At 39.4% G+C, this 21483-nt stretch overlaps 2 protein-coding genes across 5 annotated transcripts in view; both read right to left on the bottom strand.

Moving 5' to 3' along the window:
• Positions 1–2850, bottom strand: part of SLC9B1 (solute carrier family 9 member B1) — a 100107-nt gene extending 97257 nt beyond the window's left edge. For both annotated transcript variants that reach the window (XM_066233476.1, XM_066233475.1), the window contains exon 1: positions 2747–2850. The gene's annotated coding sequence lies outside the window, so the exon portion shown is untranslated. The remainder of the gene's footprint in view (positions 1–2746) is intronic.
• A 14201-nt stretch (positions 2851–17051) lies between these two features.
• SLC9B2 (solute carrier family 9 member B2) overlaps positions 17052–21483 on the bottom strand; it is a 59748-nt gene continuing 55316 nt past the window's right edge. For all 3 annotated transcript variants that reach the window (XM_066280642.1, XM_066280640.1, XM_066280641.1), the window contains one exon: positions 17052–19794. In XM_066280642.1, the coding sequence (XP_066136739.1) occupies positions 19597–19794 (198 nt within the window). In that variant the 3' untranslated portion in view covers positions 17052–19596. The remainder of the gene's footprint in view (positions 19795–21483) is intronic.

The raw sequence follows: 21483 nt of genomic DNA, 5'->3' as shown, positions 1-21483 counted from the left end.
TCTTTCCATCCCTATAAATTTTATGATCATGTTCCTAAGCCAATGTTTCTACATATTCCCTGGATCCCATCTTCTCTTGTTTTCTTAAAAACCTCACTCCTAAATGATACATCCTCTCATAATATATTTTTCCCCTCTCGACTGGGTCATTCCCATTAGTCTAAAAATAAACTTAAGTATCCCCATCTTTAAGAATCTGACTTTGACACTACATATCCCTTTATTACCCCATTTTCAGCTCTTCTTCACAGAAAAAGATCTTGAGATGTCTGTAAGTGCTATGTCCATTTCCTCACATCACACTTGCTCTTCATTGTGCTTGTCAAGGCACATAACCACTATGTGTTGCCAAAATCCAATGATCAGATCTCTTTATTTTACTCTCAGCATGTTTCAATAGTATTGGCTACGCTTTGTTTTGGTTTTTAAGTCACCACACTTTTGGGGGTTTTGTCCTACTTTACTGGTTTCTCCTTCTCCATGTCCTTTGCTTACTTTTCCCCCTCTTCTTTACTTCTAAACATTGGAATGCTGTCTGAGAACACACATTCCCTAGGTAGTTTTTCTACATGCTAACTCCCAACTTTGTACCTTTGGTCCCTTACATAGAACTCAGGACTCAGAACTTATTTTAGATTTCTAATAAGCACACCAAACTTAAAGTGAATAAAATAAAAATACCCTTCCACCTCCCACACACATTTCTTCCTTAGTTTTTTTCATTTGGTATATGGTAAATATCCTCTCAAGCTCTTTTTTTTTCTCATCTCTATATTCAAAACTTAGCAAGTCTGTAGGCTCTGCTTCCAAGTAGAGTATATCTCAGTTGTCTTCTGCTACTAATATTGCTCCCAACCCCTACAACCCACTCACTACTTAACAGGTGGAACAAACTTCACAACATAAACCAGATGATATCACTCCCTTCTAAAAAATGCCCTACTGATTTCTTACCCACTTTAAATAAATTCCAAACTTATTACATGAGTAGATCCCCAGGGCCTAATCAAGGCCACACAAGATTTGGTCCCTATCCATTTCTTCAAGCTTACCTTGTTCCATTTTCTCCATGTTCCGGCTATGGCAGTCTTTATAACGTCCATTGAGAAACCCAAGCTCTTTCCTACCTTAGAGCTTTTGCAATTGGAATTCCTTTTATCTGCAATGCTCTGATACCTAGTATTTCCATGGTTGGCTTTCATTTGATATCACTGAGGTCTCAGCACAATGTCAGTTCTCCAGGGAGGCTTTCCCTAACCACTGTCTAAAGTAACACTTTCCCCAATCTCTCTCACTTCACATGATTTTACTTCTTCACTGTACTTACCATTATCTAAAACTTCCTTGTTCGTATAGTGTTTACCTGTTTATTTACTACCTTCACTAGAATTAAGCTCCATTAGAACAGGAACCTTGCCAGTCTTGCTTTCCATTGTATTTATAATGCCTGTCAAAGTAACAGGTTCCCTAAAAATATCTGATGAATGCTTGTCCCTAAGTCATGTAGTCTCTCTAACTCACATTTTTGGGCTTACTACTGCCAAACTTACCTTGAAGTCCAGGGAATTCCAAGGCAAAGAAGACATGGCTCCTTGTGAACCTCAACTATTCATCCCTTCAACTAATACTTTCTGAATGTATATTATACTACGTCCCAGGTACTGTTTCATCTCAGTGTTCAGTTCCATCTTCAGCAAAATGGAGTTTTGCTAAGCATCTCTATCTCATAGAAGTGTATAAACAAGATGGGTATGAAAATAATGTACAAAATGAGAAGTGTTCTAAAAATGTTACTTTATATATTGCTAATGCTGCACCTGCCTCTCTCCTTTTGTCTGATAATGGGCAGGAGGTCATGACAAGTGAGAGCCAACTGACAAAAACAGTAGTATAAATTCTGGTACATACGGAAAGTAATAATGGGAATGCCCTTTTCAGAGGCACCTAGTGACTACATGTTTGGGGGCACAAATTCTTTAGGTGTGACAGTAATAAGTGCTATCACTTCTCTTGCACAATAACAATCCTACTAACCATACGAAATGTCAGGGAGAACCTGTGAGCTCCTCAGTGACACTCAGGCCAATCCCCACTCCCCATTACCCCATCTGATCTTTCATAGGCCATAAAGAAAGACACACCTAGAGGAAGGAAGGTCAGGGACCTGTATGGGCCTGCAGAGCTCTTATACACACTCCTGAAATAGTGCCTGACACGACCAGCCGTACCTGCGCAACAGCTGGCCTTAATCCTTCAAAAGCATTGAGCGAAAGTGCTTGTCCACTGCGATAAAGCCAACAGAAACAGGTGGGGGTGAGGGGCGTGGGGAGAAGAGACTTCTCTGGATCAGCAACCATTACCGAAACGCATCTCTAATTGCGAGAAACATATGCGGGATTTGCATATATTCACTATTTGTACAAGAGTCAGCGCTTAATAAAATTAATTGTGCAGGCAGTCTTGACTGACCAACCTATCTTGCTCGACAGTAAAATGAGAAACAAAAGGAAGGGAAAGAATAACGAAGAAAGAGGTGGGATGAGGGACGAAAGAAATGTGCCAGGTAGGGGAGAAAAATGTCTGTGACTGTTTCCCCAGCGTCTGGCAAAGGGGTAGGTGTTTGTTCCCTTTAACTGAAGCGTGAGAAAGGCATTCCTAGGGCTACGGGAAGGTAATGACCGCTGGAGACGAGGGGCTAGTGCCCAAGGGCCTGAAAAGGGAGAGAGTCGAGAAAAATGGACCGTACCTGCGATTCCTTCAGCATTCCCTGTAGCTCCGGGAACCGGCCTATGCCCAACAACCGCTGGGACCACCGCGCGCGAGGGAAAACGCTCGCTGCTGGCACTGTCCAGGGTGGAGAGGCGGGGCCGGGGAGGGGCGGGGCCAACGGCAGTGGGCGGGGCCTGAGCAGGGAGAAGCGGGGCTGGGCTGGGCTGGTGGCGGTGGCAAGTTTATGTTAAAATTTTTATTTATTTATTTACTTTTTTAGATTTTAGTTATTCATTTTTATTAGAGAGAGAGGGGAGAGAGAGAGAGAACAAGGGGAGGAGCAGGAAGCATCAACTCCCATATGTGCCTTGACCAGGCAAGCCCAGGGTTTTGAACCGGCGACCTCAGCATTCCAAGTCGACGCTTTATCCACTGCGCCACCACAGGTCAGGCGCGGTGGCACGTTTAAAGCTGCATTTGCGTTGTGGCCCGTCTCCAGGCATGAGGGTTCTGGGGTTCTCCTGGACCGCCTGGTCTGTATTTCGGTCTATTTAACCCTTTTCTTTCGATGTCTCTTCTAAATATTGCCTATTGGGTTGTAAAAGTCCAGGCACATACTTAACATCAGGATCCTTTAGCCAACACTTAGCGCCAGCGGCTGCACATGCCCGAAGTAACATGTCACAAGTAAGATCTTGTTTCTGCTGAATTCAGCTTAAACACCATAAAAGAGCATAGTTTCTGGGGTCAAGGCTGTCTGGGCCCAAAGTTCAGCACTGCTACATTTATAGCTATGGGCTGCAGGCAAATACATAATTTCCCTGAGTTTCGGTTTTCTCATCTGTAAAGGATGTATTGGTGTGAGAATAAATGACTGAAACAAGGGTTGGTATAAAGTAAACACTCAATTCCTATTATCAGTATAGGCTATTTGCTTGTTTGTTCTCCGCATGAAATCTTATATGGAAACATTCATACGAAACAAAAGAAAGTATAATTGCTCTTGTTGAAGGTGGGCGTTGGGTTCTCAGTCCCCAAAAGTGGTCTACAAAGTTTCCTCTAATGGCTTGAATCCACAGGCTTCCTGACGAAAACAACTGATTGGAAAAAGGTCAAACTGCTTAGAAAGACAAACTTCCCTTTTCTATCTGATTTTTCTTTTTCTCTTGATGCTCCAGACAACTTTTACTCCTGCACACATTGTATTTTTCTTTGCTTCCATGTCTTTTCCTAGTTATTCCATCTGTTGGGAGTGTTCTTTTTTTTTATTATTTATCATTAAGGTTGATTCAAATTAACTCTTTCTTGGGTGAACAAATATGAAATATTCTTTTTATTATAAGCTCCTGTCAACTTCAGTGTGGTGTACCTATCTCAGCAAGGATTAAAGTTATTTTCTCCCCTGCTTTAGGAGTAGACAAGGTCTTGTGTGATTATAGAGTTTATGTGATTTCCTTATCTGATTATAAGGAAATGCTTTGTTCTCATTCTGATAGTAGGGAAGGGAAAAGCAGGTAGATTTCCAAGCATACTGGGAGGAGAGACAAATGGTAGACTAGTGAAGTAGGACCTTGAGAGGAATTTGACCCTCCAGGAAATATTTATACTAAATGAAAGTATACTACTCTGTACCCCAAATGAAATGAACTGCTGGAGGGTAAGTGCTTTAAGGTCAAGGAAGGTGAAGGGCACATCAACAAATGGAGTTTTGGAATTCTCAGCAGGTCAGAGGGCTCAGGCCAGATTTGAGTTAGTCAAGCAAAACAAGTGAATTATTTGCTCCCAAAATGGCATTAGTAATTCCCACATGTTACAGAGAATTACACAATTATTTATACAAATATATGTTCTGGAGCATTTCACAAATGACCTTCATTTATTTAAAGACAATGTGATAAAAATCAAATAGTGGTTAGGGGAAAAATGAAATAAAAAATATCTAAAAAAACATCTGATTTCTTTTTTTTGTAAAAACATTAATAGTAACTTAAACTAATTAAATTGGTTATATTTGCAACAATGTCATTGAAAGCAAAAACCTTTTGAGGAAAAAGGGGAACCTTATTCATGACAGTATTTTTCACTAAATTTGGAATAATAAAAATAGCTTTTATTTTGGTTTATGTTTGTTTGTTCTTTTTTTTTAGGTGAGAGAGGAGGGGAGATAGTGAGGCAGACTCCTGCATTCGCCCCAACTAGGATCCACCCAGCAACCCCATCTAGGGCCAGTGCTGGAGTACTAAGTTATTTTTATTTTTATTTTTAAGATCCATATATATATTTTTTAATTATTTTATTTTATTTATTCATTTTTAGAGAGAAGAGAGAGAGAAAGAGAGAGAAGAGAGAGACAGGGCGGAGGAGCTGGAAGCATCAACTCCCATATGTGCCTTGACCAGGCAAGCCCAGGGTTTCGAACTGGCGACCTCAGCATTTCCAGGTCGACGCTTTATCCACTGCGCCACCACAGGTCAGGCGAGTACTAAGTTATTTTTAGCATCTGAAGTTGATCTGCTCCAACGGAGCTATTCTCGGCACCTGAGGCCATGCTTGAACCAATTGAGTCTCTGGCTGTGGGAGGGGAAGAAGGAAAGAGGAGAGGGATGGGTAGGAGAAAGAGATGGTCACTTTCTCCTGTGTGCCCTGACAGGGAATCAAACCTGGGATGTTCATACGCTGGGCTGACGCTCTATCCACTGAACCATCAGCCAGAGCTGAAAATAGTTTTAAAAATATCTTCTTTATAAATTGTTCCAAACTTCTGAAATCACTTCAATAAAAAATGAAAGTTTGGTATGATTTAAGTGACAATTTTCACTTGCAGTCTTATCACTATTCTCTTTATCAATCTTAAGTGCTGATCATTTACTATGTTCCAGGCTTTGCTATTTTCAAACTGCTAACATGCTGGCCTTTCACGTAGAACTTGTTCCTTTCTTCTCCTTACTTACTAATATTAACCCATGCATCCAAATCATATCCACTTTTTGTTTTTTGTATTTTTCTAAAGTGAGAAGCAGGGAGGCAGAGAGACAAACTCCCGCATGCACCCGACCAGGATCCACCCAGCATGCCTACTAGGGGGGCGATGCTTGGCCCATCTGGGGCGTTGCTCTGTTACAACCAGAGCCATTATAGCACCTGAGTTGGAGGCCATGGAGCCATCCTCAGTGCCTGGGCCAACTTTGTTCCAGTGTAGCCTTGGCTGTGGGAGGGGAAGAAAGAGATAGAGAGAAAGGAGAGGGGGAAGGGTTTTAGAAGCAGATGGGCACTTCTCCTCTGTGCCCTAGCCAGAAATCAAACCCAGGACTTCCACATGCCAGGCTGACGCTGTACCACTGAGCCAAATGGCCAGGGCCCATATCCACTCTTAAAGGTTCAATTCAACTATCACCTCCTCTAATAAGTTCTCCTGACTGAGAACACTATTTCAAAAAATTAAATTTATTGGGGGTGACATTGGTCAACAAAATTATATATGCTTCAGGTATACAATTCTATAATAAACTATCTGTGTATTTTGTGTTCACCACCACAAGGCAAGTATCATTTCATCACCACTTATCCCCCCTCTACTCTGTTCTACCTCCTTCCATCGCCCTTTTCCTCTGGTAATCACCAAGCTGCTGTTTCTCTATGAGTTTTGTTTTTGCTTTTTGCTTACCGCTTCCCCTTTTTTATACAGTCCCTCAATCCTCCACCCCTCTGACAGCTGTCAGTTTGTGCTCTGTATCTATGAATCTGTTTCTATTTCATTGGTTAGTTTGTTTTGTTCATTAGATTCCACATATGAGTGAAATCATATGCTACTTGTTTTTTCTCTGACTAGTTTATTTCAATTAGTATAATACTCTCCAGGTCCGTCCATGCTATTACAAAGGGTAAGATTTCCTTCTTTTTTACATACAGTACTATTATTCAATTGAATAAATGTACCACAGGTTTTTAATCCACTCATCTACAATGGATACTTGGGCTGCTTCCAAATCTTAGCTATCATAAATAATACTGCAATGTTTTCAGTCTACCTGAATCATTACCAGCTAGAAGCAGCTGTCATGGGACTTGGACATGAGCTGCAAAGTATAGAATGGTGACAACAATTCCAGCGCCATGCGGACTTTTCCTGTGTGGACTTTTCCTGGACTCCTGCTCCCTGTGACAGCTCCTAACAGACTGAACTGTGGTTGGGTTGCATTTCTCAGGGATTTGGCATGGTGATGGGGCCAACTTGGACTTGGTGAACATGTTAAGGACACTACTCTTTTATGGATTCTTGCTGTATTGGCCAAGAGTTTGCTTAAAGGCTTTTAATCACTGTAAAAAAAATAGAGGACTGGATAAAGAAGATGGGGCACATGTACACCATGGTATACTATTCAGCTGGAGGAAATGATAATATCGGATCACTTACAGCAGAATGGTGGAATCTTGATAACATTATGCGGAGTGAAATAAGCGAATCAGAAAAAAACAAGAACTGCAGGATTCCATACATTGGTGGGACATAAAAGCGAGACTAAGAGACATGGACAGGAGTGTGGTGGTTACGGGGGGTAGGGGAGGGAAGGAGGAAGAGGGGGAAGGGGAGGGGGAGGGGTACAAAAAAAACTGGATAGAGGGTGACGGAGGACGATCTCTCTTTTGGTGATGGGTATGCAGCAGAACTGAATGACAAGATAACCTGGAAATGTTTTCTTTAAATATATGTACCCTAATTTATTGATGTCACCCCATTAAAATAAAAATTTATTTATAAATAAAAAAAATAATACTGCAATGAACAAAGAGGTGCATATAGTCTTTCAAATTAGGATTTCAAGTTTCTTTGAATATATTCCAAGAATATTCTTGGTCATATTTCATTCTGATAAATTCTGGGTTATAAGGCAATTTCATTTTTAAATTTTGAGCAAACTCAATACTGTTTTCCACAGAGGCTTCACCAATCTGGATTCCCACCAACAGTGCATGAGTGTTCCCTTTTCTCCATATCCTCACCAAGACATTTTGTTTATTGATTGATGATAGCCATTCAGACAGGTGGAGGTAATATCTCATTTTGGTTTTAATTTGCATTTCTCTGATGATTAGTGATGTTGAATATCTTTTTTTTTATGTCTATTGGTCATCTGTATGTCCTCTTTAGAGAAGTGACTATTCAGGTTCTCTGCTCATTTTTAATTTTTTTTGTATTTTTCTGAAGTTAGAAGTGGGGAGGCAGTCAGACAGACTCCCGCATGCACCTGACAGGGATCCACCTGGCATGCCCACCAGGGGGTGATGCTCTGCCCATCTAGGGCATTGCTCCGTTGTGGCCAGAGCCATTCTAGCGATTCTAGTGTCTGAGGTGGAGACCATGGAGCCATTCTTAGCGCCCAGGCCAACTTTGCTCCAATGGAGCCTTGACTGTGGGAGGGGAAGAGAGAGAGAGAGAGGAAGGAGAGGGGGAGGGGTGGAGAAGCAGATGAGTGCCTCTCCTGTGTGCCCTGACTGGGAATAGAACCCAGGACTTCCACACACCTGGCCAATGCTCTACCGCTGAGACAACCGGCTAGGACCTCTGCTCATTTTTTAATAGGATTGTTTTGGGGTTGTTATTTTTTTTGGTGTTGAGTTTTCTAAGTTCTTTATAAATTTTAGATATTTACCCCTTATCAGGTGTATCACTAGTGAGTATGTTTTCCCATTTAGTGGGTTGTGTTTATATTTTTTGTTGATGGTTTTCTTTACTGTGCAAAAACTTTTTAGTTTTATGTAGTCCCATTTGTATATTTTATCTTTTGTTTTTCTTGCCTGAAGACATATATCAGAAAAAAATATTACTATGAGAAAAGTCTGAGATTTTACTGTGTTTTCTCCTAGGATTTTTGTGGTTTTGAGCCTTACATTTAAGTCTTTAATTCATTTGAATTATTCTTGTGTATAGTGTAAGAAGGTGGTATAGTTTTTTTTGGGTTTTTTGCACCTATCTTTCCAAGTTTTTCAACACCATTTATTGAATATACTATCTTTACCCCATTGTATAGAGTTCTTGCCTTTTTTCTCTAATATTAGTTGACCATGTAGGCTTGAGTTTATTTCTAGACTCACTATTCTGTTCCATTGCACATTGTGCCTGTTTTTATGCCAGTACCATGCCATTTTTATTAGTATAACCTTGTAGTGAGTTTAATATCAGGTAGTGTGATTCCTCCAACTTTGTTCTTCTTTCTCAAGATGGCTGTGGCTATTCTGAGTCTTTTGTGGTTTCATATAAAGTTTTGGAATATTTGTTTTAGTTTTGTAAAATATGCCATTGGTATCTTGACGGGAATTACACTGAATCTATAGATTGCTTTGCGTAGTATGAACATTCAAATGATGTTAATTCTTCCAATCCATGAACATGGTACACGCTTCCACTTATTTGCATCTTTTTCAATTTTTTTTCTTCAGTGTCTTATACTTTTCTGAATACAGGTCTTTTACATCATTGGTGAAATTTACTACTAGGTACTTTTTTTTATGCAATTGTAGATGGGAATGTTTTCTTAGTTTCCCTTTCTTTTTTATTTTTTTTACAGGGACAGAGAGAGTCAGAGAAAGGGATAGACAGGGACAGACAGACAAGAATAGAGAGAGATAAGAAGCATCAATCATCAGTTTTTTGTTGTGACACTTTAGTTGTTCATTGATTGCTTTCTCATATGTGCCTTGACCACAGGACTTCAGCAGACCGAGTAACCCCTTGCTTGAGCCAGCGACCTTGGGTCCAAGCTGGTGAGCTTTTTGCTCAAGCCAGATGAGCCTGTGCTCAAGCTGGCAACCTCAGAGTCTCGAACATGGGTCTTCCACATCCCTGTCTGATGCTCTAGTCACTGCACCACCGCCTGGTCAGGCTTAGTTTCCCTTTCTGTTCACTATTGGTGTATAAAAATTCAACTGATTTCTGGATATATATTTGGTATTCTGCTACTTTACTTAATTCATTTATCAATTCTGGTAGTTTTTTGGTGGAATTTTTAGGGTTCCTTATATACAGAATCATCTAATCTGCAATTAATGACAGTTTTACTTCTTCCTTTCCAATTTGGATGCCTTTTATTTCTTCTTCTTTTCTGATTGCTGTGGTTAGGACTTTCAGTACTATGTTGAATTAGAATGATGAAAGTAGACACCTTTGTTTTCTTTCCAATCTTAAGAGAAACACTTGTGGTTTTTGCCTGTTGAGTATAACATTAGCTGTGGGTGTTATATACGGCCTTTATTATGTTGAGGTATGTTCCCTCTATTCCCACTTTGCTGAGAGTTTTTATCATGGGTGCTAGATTTTATCAAATACTTTTTCTGCATCTATTGATATCATGTGGTTTTGATACTTCATTTTGTTTATGTGCTATATCATGTGTATTGATTTGTGGGTAGTGTATCAACCTTGCATTCATGGAAAAATCCCTCTTGATCATGTTGTATGATTTTTGTAATGTATTGCTGGATCTGGTTTGGTAATATTTGCTTGAGGATTTCTGCATCTATGTTCTTCAGAGATATTGGCTTATAATTTTTTTTTGTAGTTGCTTTATCTGCTTTTGGAATTAGGATAATGCTGGCTTCTTAAAATAGTTTGAGAAAGATAGGATTTAGTTCTTTAAATGTTTGGTAAAATTCTCCTGTGAAGCCATCTGGTGCAGGACTTTTGTTTGCTGGGAGATTTTGATTACTGCTTCAATTTCATTAGTTGTAATGTGTCTATTCAGGTTTTCTGATTCTTCCTGATTCAATTTTGTAAGATTGTATGTTTCTAGAAATTTATCCATTTTGTCTAGATTGTCCAATTTGTTAGCATATAGTTGTTTGTAATATTTTCTTAGTTTTTTGTATTTCTTTGGTGTCAGATGTTATTTCTCCTCTTTAATTTCTGATTTTATTTATTTGGGTCTTTTTTTCTTGATGAGTCTGGCTAAAGTTGTGCCATTCTTGTTTATCTTTTCAAAGAACAAACTCTTGGTTTCATTGATATTTTGTCTTGTTTTTTAGACTCTATTCATTTACTTCTGTTTGGATCTTTATTCTCCTACTAACTTTGATCTTTGTTTACTGGGTTTTTTTCTAGTTCCTCTAAGTCTAAAGTTAGATTATTTGAGATTTTTTCTTGTTTCTTTAATTAGGCCTGTAATGTTAAGAATTTCCCTCTTAGGACCACTTTCACTGTATTTCATAGATTTCAGGTTGTACTGTTCTCATTTTTATTTGTTTCAAGGTATCTTTTGATTTCTCCCTTGTTCTCAGTGTTAACCCAGTGACTATTATTTTAGCCTCTATATTTTTGTGCTTTTTAGACTTTTTAAAATTGATTACTAGTTTATATCAGTATAGTCAGTGAAGATACTTAATATGATTTCGATCTTCTTAAATTTATTGATAATTGTTTTGTGTAGTAACATAGGTTTATCCTAGAAAATATTCCATATACACTTGAAAAAATGTATAATCTCTGCTTGACATAAAATGCTCTGAGGATATCAATTAAATTGACCTGATCTAGTGTGTCATTTAAGATCACTGTTTCCTTGTTGATCTACTGTCTGGAAGATCTATCCATTAGTGTCAATGGGGTGTTAAAAGCTCTTACTATATCTTACTGTCTTTTTCTCCTTTATGTCCATCAAGATTTACTTTACATATTTAGGCGCTCATATATTGGGTGCATATATGTTTATAAGGGTTGTATACTCTTGTTGGTTTGATCCCTTTATCATTATGTAGTGTTCTTTGTCTCTTGCTACAGAATTTGTTTTATAGTCTATTTTGTTAGATGTAAGTATTGCTACCCCAACTTTTTTTTATATATCACTTCTATTTGCATGAGATCATTTTCATTCCTTTACTTTTAGTCTGTGTACATTCTTTGTTCAGAATTGGGTCTCTTATAATATGGATCTGGTTTTCTTATCCATTCAGCTACCCTATGTCTTTTGATTAGAGCATTTAAGCAACTTACATTTAAAGTGATCATTAATTGGTATGTATTTACTGCCATTTTATTCTTTATAACTACATTCCTTTATTTTTTATCTTCTTCTCAAAGAAGAACCTTTAAATTTTCTTGTAAAACTGGTTTGGTGGTAACAAACTTCTTTAGCTTTTTCTTGCCTGGAAAGCTCTTTATTTCTCCTTTAATATAAATGATAGCCTTGCTGGGTGAAGTATTCTTGGTTATAGGTCCTTGCTTTTCATCACTTTGAATATTTCATGCCAATCTCTTCTGGCCTAAAATGTTTTTGCAGAGAAATCAGCTGACAGTCTATGGAATTCTCTTGTAGGTAACTGTTTTTCTCTTGCTACTTTTAAGGTTCTCTCTTTGCCATTTAATTATATGTCTTGTTGTGGGCCTGTTTGGGTTCATCTTGTTTGAGACTCCCTGTGCTTCCTGGACTTGCAGTTTTCAATCATTATTTCTTCAAATTGGTTCTCAATCCCTTGCTCGCGCTCTCCTCCTCCTGGTACCCATATGATGTAGATGTTATTATGCTTCATGTCCCAAAGATCTCTTAAACTATCTTCTTTTGTATAAATTGTATTTATTTTTGCTTCTCTGATTGGATATTTTCTGCTACCTTTTCTTCCAAGTTGCTGATTCAGTCCTCTGCTTTATTCAACTGACTGTTTATTTCTCTTAGTGTATTCTTCATTTCAGATATTGTATTCTTTCTGTGGAACTGGTTCTATATATGGTTCTTATGGTCCTTTTTTATGCTTGTTTTCTCTTTTTTGAAGTTCTGAGTTCCTTGAGCATCCGTCCTTATAACCATTCTTTCAATTCTATATCTGGTAAATTGCTTGCCTCCATTTCATTTAGCTCCTTTTTTGGAGATTTCTTCTGTTCTTTTAAGTTGGGCATGTTTCTTTGCTTTCTATTTTGGTATCTCTCTGTGTTTGTTTCTAAGTGTTAGGTAGATCTGCTGTGACTCCTCATCTTGATAGGGTGGCCTCATGTATTAAGTGCCCTGTGGACCTGGTGGTGCAGTCTCCTTGATCACCTGAGCTGGGTGCTCCAGCAATGTCCCTGTGTGGATTTTATGGCCCCTCCTGTTGTAATTGAGTCTTGATTGCTATTGGCCTGTTTGTATGTGGTTTTGACCATCAGCTGATGGACTGGGAGGATCAGGGACTATGGTGTAGGCCAATATCAGATGCTGCCTGTGACTGGTAAGGCTATTACACCCCACCCCCAAGCTCATGCTGAATGGAAGGGCAAGCTCCACTCAAGAGAGATGGCATCTGTGGTGTGGGAGAGGGACTCAGCACAGGGGTCTGACAGCTGTCTCTTTAGGTCTCTCCCTAGAGCCGCAAACTGCAGTCTCCGCTCACATGATTCTAGTCTGCTCTATCCTCCCTCTGCTGGAGCCCAGGATGAGTGGCTGTGAATGAGATTTTATGCATTGGCCCATTAAGAGGGCACCTGTGTCTCTAGAAGACTCCTGTCTCTCCTTGGTAGATAGAAACCCTGCTAATTTTCACAGCCAGATGTTATGTGGGTGCCTCTTCTCTTTTCTGGTGCTCTGGGCTGAGAGGCCTGGCTTAGGGTTGAGATCCATGCTTTTTAGGGGGTACCCCACACCTGAGACATCCCTCTAGAATCTCAGCTGCTGCTCATGGGAGCAGGGTAGCCCTTTTTGTGTCTCTGCTCTTTCTACCAGTCTAGATGTGGCTTCTTAGGTAAATCCTTGGTTATAAGATTTCTCTTCAGCTAGTCTTCAGTTGGTTATTCTGGTTGATGGTTCTATATTTTGGTTGTAATTCCAGTTTGGTCCTGGGAGGAGGTGAGTGTAATATCCACCTATTCCGTCATCATCTTAAATCCTCAAGAACATGTTTAAATCATTCCTTTGGATTATAGCTATTTGTATATATCTTACTTCCTTCTAAGGTTCTTGAAGACAAGTATTGTGTCTTATTCACATTGTATTTCCCAGGTTCACCTTCCCACTAGAATTCAAGTTCCATTAAAAACAGAGTACTTAAATATCCTGTTCATTACTGTATCCTCCAGTAGTTAGTATAATGCCTGGCATATAGCAGACATGTTATAAATGTATTTTGAGAGAGTAAATGAATGGACTTTGAAACATAAGCTCCATGATGGCAGGGATTTTTGTTTATTCATTGCAAAATGAATATTTGAACATTACCAGGTAAATAATTTTTGGAAGGCTTAACATTCATTATATATAATAAAAATTCATCTATATATCTTCATAGAACTCAAATGTAAAGAGGTGAGCAAAGACTAGGTTTACAGTGGTAGTGACATTCTTTTGAGTTAATAATGCTATTGTAATAATCATAACTTGCATGTCTTTCCATAGGAACAAGTGTAAGCCTACTTTTGCCCACCCCTGTGTTTATATTAACTTTCACCAGCTAATTCAGTGGAGAATATATCCCTCAGAACCACAGATTAAAATTTAAAAGAATCCAAATAAACTTGACCAGGTGATGGCTCAGTGCATAGAGCGTCAGACTAGGATGCGGAGGACCCAGGTTCGAAACCCTGAGGTCACTGGCTTGAGTGCGGGCTCACCAGCTTGAATGTGGGATTGCTTGCTTGAGCATGGGATCATAGACATGACCCCATGGTTGCTGGCTTGAGCCCAAAGGTCGTTAGCTTAAGCCCAAAGGTTGCTGGCTTGAAGCCAAAGGTCAATGGCTTGAAGCCAAGGTTGCTGGCTTCAGCAAGGGGTCACTCGCTCTGCTGTAGCCCCAGTCAAGGCACATATGAGAAAGCAATCAAACACAACTAAGGTGCCGCATCAAAGAATTGATGCTTGTCATCTCTCTCCCTTCTTGTCTGTCTGTCCCTATCTCTCTCTCTCTCCCTGTCTCTGTCACAAAAAAAAAAAAAGAATCCAAATAAAATGGCTGTTTACATTAAGAGTAGTTTCAGGTTTTTTCTTGTACTTTTCTGTGTTCTAAATTTTCTGTAATTAAAATACAGTATTTTATAATAAAAAAACCAATGCTATTTTAAAAGAATGTATTGGATGATATATATTTTTTACAAATGTACAGCTCAAGAAATCTTGAGGACACCCAAGTCCAATCAAGGTTATTTGGCGTTAATTCCAAACAGAATAACATTGAAATGTGAAAATAAAGATCTGGAACCTAATCAGTCTATCTAAAATAAAACTTTTCAGAGGGGTAAGAATGGCACTGACCATAGGAATAAAAAAGCATTGATGAACAAGAATTTTCAGCGTTTATTTAGCACCATTCTTAGAAGTACAACACCCCTTCTCTGGACTGAACTATGTCCTCCCTATCCCCCCATCCTCCTGCCAATTCATATTTTGAAGCCCTAATCCCCAGTGTGATGATATTTGGAGTTGGGGCCTTTGGGAGATAATTAGGTTTAGGTGAGGTCATCAGGATAGGGCCTTGATGATGTGATCAGTACCTTTATAAGAAGAGACACAAAAGAATTTACACACTCTACCCCATCGCCATCACTTTTCCTACCATGTGAGGACACAGCAAAGGGAAGGCCATGGGCAAGCCAGGAGGAGAGTCCTCAACAGAGCCTGATTATACTGGCACCTTTGTGTTGGGTCTTTCTGCCTCTAGAACTGTGAGAAAATACATGTTTGTTGTTTAAGCCATCCAGTCTATGGTATTTAGTTATACAGCCTGAGCTAAGTCAGATGAAACAGATAAGATCTGAACTGTCATGTGCTCGGTAGTTTTTCACAGTGGAAGATGATCCCTCACTGAGATAGTCTGTAAACACATCTTAAACGCCTACTGTGTTCCAGGCCCTGTGGAAAGTGCCGAGGATGACCAAGACAAGGCTCACACCCATAACTGGATGATATAATAGGAGACAAACATGTAAACAAACTACATAAAAAAGGGTTATGAGTGCCCTGACAGAAGTATGTGTAGGGTGCATACACCCCCCCTTTTAGAGACCTGAATGTAAGGATAATTTTTTTCATCGGTGTGGTCAGAATTTGGTAAGTTTGGTTGGCCTGAGTCAATACTCTGTATCAAGTTAACTTGGTGATCACCAACCAAGTCAAGAGCTGTGACTTACCAGGTGGTGACATGATGAGTCCTGATGAGGCCAATATTGGACAGAGAGTCAGAAAGATTTAGATGGTGGCTATCTACAGAGCAGAAGTAGCAAAGAACTTGTTGCATGCTCTGCAAAATGGAATTGGCTGTTGGCAGTGGCTTAATGAGCTCAGCTATTTCTACATTCTGTGAATTTCCATTTCTAATTGTTCTTTGGGACCTTGAGTATGTATAACAACATTCTCATTTATTTATACTAACTGTATTTTGTACAAGTTAATAAGTATTCAAAGCTTGTTACCTGGAAAACATGGGAACAAGCACTAACTGAAACATCCTTCGACCTCTCATGCCTTTTGCTTTCTAAGTCCTAATCATTCCCCATGTCCTGGCTAAGGCCCTACTTTCTCTGAAGCTGAGCCCAAACTACATCACCCCCTGGGTGGGTGGGTGCTCCTGCTATGAGCTCCCTAGCACCCTTGGACTTTCTGCATAACAGCACTTATACTATTTTTGTGGCTATTGTTGAATTGTCTGTCTCCTCTCTCAAACTGTCAGATCTGTAAGGACAAAAAACATTAGATTTGATGATGTGCCTGGACCACCAAAGGCTTTCCGTGAATATTTGTTGAATGAATCTAGTTTCAGAGCCTGTGAAAGTAGAGACCTAGATGAGCATTAAGTTTATGCTGCTACCACAAAGATACACTTAAACAATGATGTTCAATTTGAAAGCTTCACCTGAACCTTGATATTAATTTAGTCCAACATACACATTAAGAGAGTACCATAGCCATAGTCATAGAGAACCAGAGTCAAACTGACATAAAAATGAAGCCTCTTATGCCTTCATGTTATGTTAACTTAATATAAATTAAGTTAGTTTTGAATAGAGTGAAAGTCATGGTGGAAGGGGCTGGAATGGTAATCTAATGACAAGGAAGGTATGGACAGGTTGTATGCAGATCAGTTGGGATTAGAATATTCATAATCTATTCATTTTATACATATTAAGTATATACTTCAAGATGAGATAGAATTTTGAATTCTAGGTTAAAGAGTTTAGATGGGATATGACAAGAAAGTAATAAATTATTCATGTATACAAACAACATGATAAAAGCTATAAACTGTATTTGAACAGGATATCCTAGCAAGTAGGCAGGAGTTAACCAATAGTAAAAGTGGAACTTACAGGTGATACAGAAAAGCAGAGACTGTCTGTTGAGTAAGCAGGATAACATGTCACCAATGCAGATAAATGTCTCTGCTAATAGCTTCTCGCTGGCATTTCCCAATGTCTGAAAATCCTGCCACAGAAGTCACTCCTTTGTTAAAGGTACTATCTTTAGAAAGCCCTTGTTAAAATGCAACAGTATGCTAGTAGGTGATGGCAACTTTCAACACAATGGTACCTCTGGCTCTGTAATATTTCCTTCTTCCTAGCTATGTGAATGCTTCTCAGCCTCCTCACAGCCGGTATGGGCATCACCAAAAAAATGTAAAGGAGACATGTGTCCACTTTCACATCACTTCCTTAAAAAGAAATTGCTTGCCTTAGACTTTCTTTTATCCTTTTCCCTCAGAGTTAGAAAGGAAACAGGGGAGAAATCATCTTTCATCTGCATCTTTCACCTGTATCCTAAGCCGGGGCACTGCAGAGCCTCCAGACACGTCTGAGTTGCCTCATGAACAGAGTAACTCTGTCAGCATCAACCAGCCAGTTCAATGACAGGGAAATAAATTTCTATTTCTTTTAAGTACTGTATTTTTTGTTTCTTCATTATAGCAGCTTACCTTATGTTGATTAATTGATAATCATGAGGTTGGCATAGATTTGAAAATTAGCTATCTCTCATCTAGAGAACAGGAAGAGCCTGAAACAAATAAGATAGGGCTGGTTCCTGGCCAGTTGGCTCAGTGGTAGAGTGTTAGCCCAGTGTGTGGATATCCTGGGTTTGATTCCGGCCAGGGCACATAGGAGAAGCGCCCATCTGCTTCTCCATCCTTCCCCCTCTCCTTTCTCTAAATCTCCCTCTTCTCCTCCCATAGTCAAGGCTCCATGGGAGCAAAGTTGGCCCGGGTGCTGAGGACCGCTCCATGGCCTCCACCTCAGGTGCCAGAATGGCTTCGGTTTCAGTGGAGCAACACCCCCGATGGGCAGAGCATCGCCCCCTGGTGGGCATGCTGGGTGGGTCCCAGTAGGACACATGTGGGAGTCTGTCTCTGCCTGCTTGCTTCTCACTTCAGAAAAATACAAAAAAAAAAAAAAAAAAAAAAAAAGAAAAGAAAAGAAAGGGCTGGACAGGGCATTCCATAGGGGGAGGCTAACTCAGATGAGCCACTGAAGTGGCAGGATTCTGGGTAGCCAGCTAGGCGTCAGGATAAGGTCTTCTGTCATCTAGGTAGGTGCAAAAGGAAGAACCAATGAAGATATTTTGTGTATTTTAATATTTTGGTGAGACCAATCAGTTATACTAAAAGGGGTAGAAATGGCCTGACCAGGCGGTGGCGCAGTGGATAGAGCGTCAGACTGGGATGTGAAGGACCCAGGTTTGAGACCTCAAGGTTGCCAGATAGAGTGCGGGCTCATCTGGTTTGAGAAAAAAGTTCACTAGCTTCGACCCAAGGTCACTGGCTCGAGCAAGGGGTTATTCAGTCTGCTGAAGGCCCATGGTCAAGGCACTTATGAGAAAGCAATCAATAAACAAGGTGTCGCAATGCGCAACGAACGAAAAACTAATGATTGATGCTTCTCATCTCTGTGTTCCTGTCTGTCTGTCCCTGTCTATCCTGCTCTCTGACTTTCTCTCTGTCTCTGTAAAAAACAAACAAAAAGAATACTTTAAGCCTGACCAGGTAGTGGCGCAGTGGATAGAGCGTCAGACTGGGATGTGGAAGACCCAGGTTTGAGACCTCGAGGTCTCCAGCTTGAGCGCGGCTCATCTGGTTTGAGAAAAAAGTTCACCAGCTTCGACCCAAGGTCACTGGCTTGAGCAAGGGGTTACTCGCTCTGCTGAAGGCCCGTGGTCAAGGCACGTATGAGAAGGCAGTCAATGAACAACTAAGGTGTTATAATGCGCAACAAAAAACTAATGATTGATGCTTCTCATCTCTCCATTCCTGTCTGTCTGTCCTTGTCTATCCCTCTCTCTGCCTCTCTCTCTCTGTAAAAAAAATTAAAAAAAATAAATTAAAAAATAAAATAAAATAAAAGGGGGTAGAAATGGAGGTGAGGCAGATTAGCAGGGAAAGTGACAGTAGAAACTGATGAAGGCATGGATTAGGGTATTTAAAAACAGAAAAGAGGAGCCAAATAAAAAGGAGCCAACTCAAAACCTGAGAGGCTGGGTGACCAAGAATTGTGAAGCTGTGAGTTAACAGTGAGTCAGAGAAAGCTGCTGGCTAGTAGAACAGGATTCTGAACTTTGTCAGTCCCATGTGAACTTTACATTGTGGTAATACATCTAAGTGTATATGTCCCTACGATGAAGGGTGTTTGAAAAAAGAAAAAGAAGAAGAAGGCAGAGAGATCAGGTTGGAGATGCAGAACATCACCACATGGAAAAGGTAATGGCTAAAAATGCTGTTTAAAGAAATAGACACATTTTTGGTTCTATTACATTTTCAGCTTAAACACTACATATACTTCTCACAAAAATTAAGGGATATCTCAAAATGAATATGAAACAATCAAATATCCCCTAATTTTTGTGAGCAGTATATTTCAGTATCTACCTTGATAAAAGCAGCCTTTGTTAGCAGCTTTGTAATCATTTTACTCAGCATTCTTTCTTTTCACCTCTACACTTGTATAAAAGTCTCTTCTTAAACTTCTTCACCTTGATTTTGAGGCTCAGCTTTCTGGAGAAGCCTGGGGCCCAGCAAACCGATCAGTAGACTTCCAATTGGGGCTGTGATAAGGATGGCCAAAAATGCCACTGTCAAAACATCCATTCCATATTCTTCTAACTGTGTCTCTCCATGTGACCTTGCTGTGTCCAAAGCTACAGATCCTATTGCAGCCTATAAAAGTTTAAAGGTAAATTTGGAAACACAATAAGATAAACACATAGATATACGGTGAATTATTTTTAAACAAACTGCTTGTTCTTTTGTTCAACTAAGAAAGTACTATTAGCCCTGACCAGGTGGCTCAGTGAATAATGCATCAACCCGTGTGCCTGAAGTTGTGTGTTTGACTTCTGCTCAGAGCATGTAGGAGAAGCAATCAACAAATACACAACTAAATGGAACAACTAGGTGAAACGAGTTGATGCTTCTCTCTCCTCCCTCTCCCTTCCCCTTCTCTATTTCTTCCACTCTCTTTCTCTCTCTCTCAAATCAATGGAGAAATTAAAAAAAAAGTTTTAGTATTCTTCTTTCAAAGTGCACTGAGGTTGGTTCTGATTGTTTGAAAACTGTCCCTGCCCTTGCATGCGGAAAGAACGATGATTTCTATCACCTATTTTCATAAGGTAAAGTTACAAAAACATCAAGTAGATATATTTCAAAACTCAAGGTAAACACAGACTCATGTTATTAATTAACTATAATGATTCAATATACTAAATTTCTCCTGAGTAAAGATGAAGTTACTCGTCATCTCATTCTTCCATCTTTAGGAATTTGGAATTAAGAAAGTACAAGATGAAAAAAAATGCAATGATATTTACTGGAAGATGATGGAAGTTTTAAATGAAAAAACAACACATGATATGTACACCTTTAGAGTCAAAACTAATTTTTAAACATCATGAAACTTGAAAGTGGTAGGTAGGCACTTCAAAACTTAACCTTATTAGGCATTTGGTTACTTCTTTGCCTCGAGAATTGGTGAAACATTTCATTTAAAGTTTATTTACTGGAAAATCTTAGAAAAATTCTGATTTTTTAGAGGCAAAATGCAGTATTAGGGCACTGGGGGAGGTAATATACGTGAGGTCTTTAGGTTACAAGTTTTGACATACAATGTTTCAAGTTTACAACACTCGCTCCAATAAAAACTTTAAAAAGTTGAGAGATGTGAGTGTTTTGGCTGTACTTATGGACTATGTGGGTGAACTAGTTTGGTTGAGCATGGTGGAAGAATACACAGTAATGCAGCATATGAGTGAGGGATTTGGCATTGCCTAGCAGGCTTACCTATGCCATTTTGGACTATTAAAAGCGTAAGTATTATATTATAGGGCCACGATAATCAAAACAGCATGGTATTGGCAGAAAAATAGACACTCAGACCAGTGGAACAGAATAGAAAGCCCAGAAATAAAACCACATATATATGGTCAAATAATCTTTGATAAAGGGGCCAACAACACACAATGGAGAAAAGAAAGCCTCTTCAACAAATGGTGTTGGGAAAACTGGAAAGCCACATGCAAAAGAATGAAACTCGACTACAGCCTGTCCCCATGTACTAAAATTAATTCAAAATGGATCAAAGACCTAAATATAAGACCTGAAACAATAAAGTACATAGAAGAAGACATAGGTAATAAAATCATGGACCTGGGTTTTAAAGAACATTTTATGAACTTGACTCCAATGGCAAGAGAAGTGAAGGCAAAGATAAATGAATGGGACTACATCAGAATAAAAAGTTTTTGCTCAGCAAGAGAAACTGATATCAAAATAAACAGACAGCCAACTAAATGGGAACTGATATTTTCAAACAACAGCTCAGATAAGGGCCTAATATCCAAAATTTACAAA

The sequence above is a fragment of the Saccopteryx bilineata genome, chromosome 5, assembly GCF_036850765.1.
Source record: "Saccopteryx bilineata isolate mSacBil1 chromosome 5, mSacBil1_pri_phased_curated, whole genome shotgun sequence".
NCBI classification, from domain to species: Eukaryota; Metazoa; Chordata; class Mammalia; order Chiroptera; family Emballonuridae; genus Saccopteryx; species Saccopteryx bilineata.
This window is presented reverse-complemented; position numbering and strand designations above follow the sequence as displayed.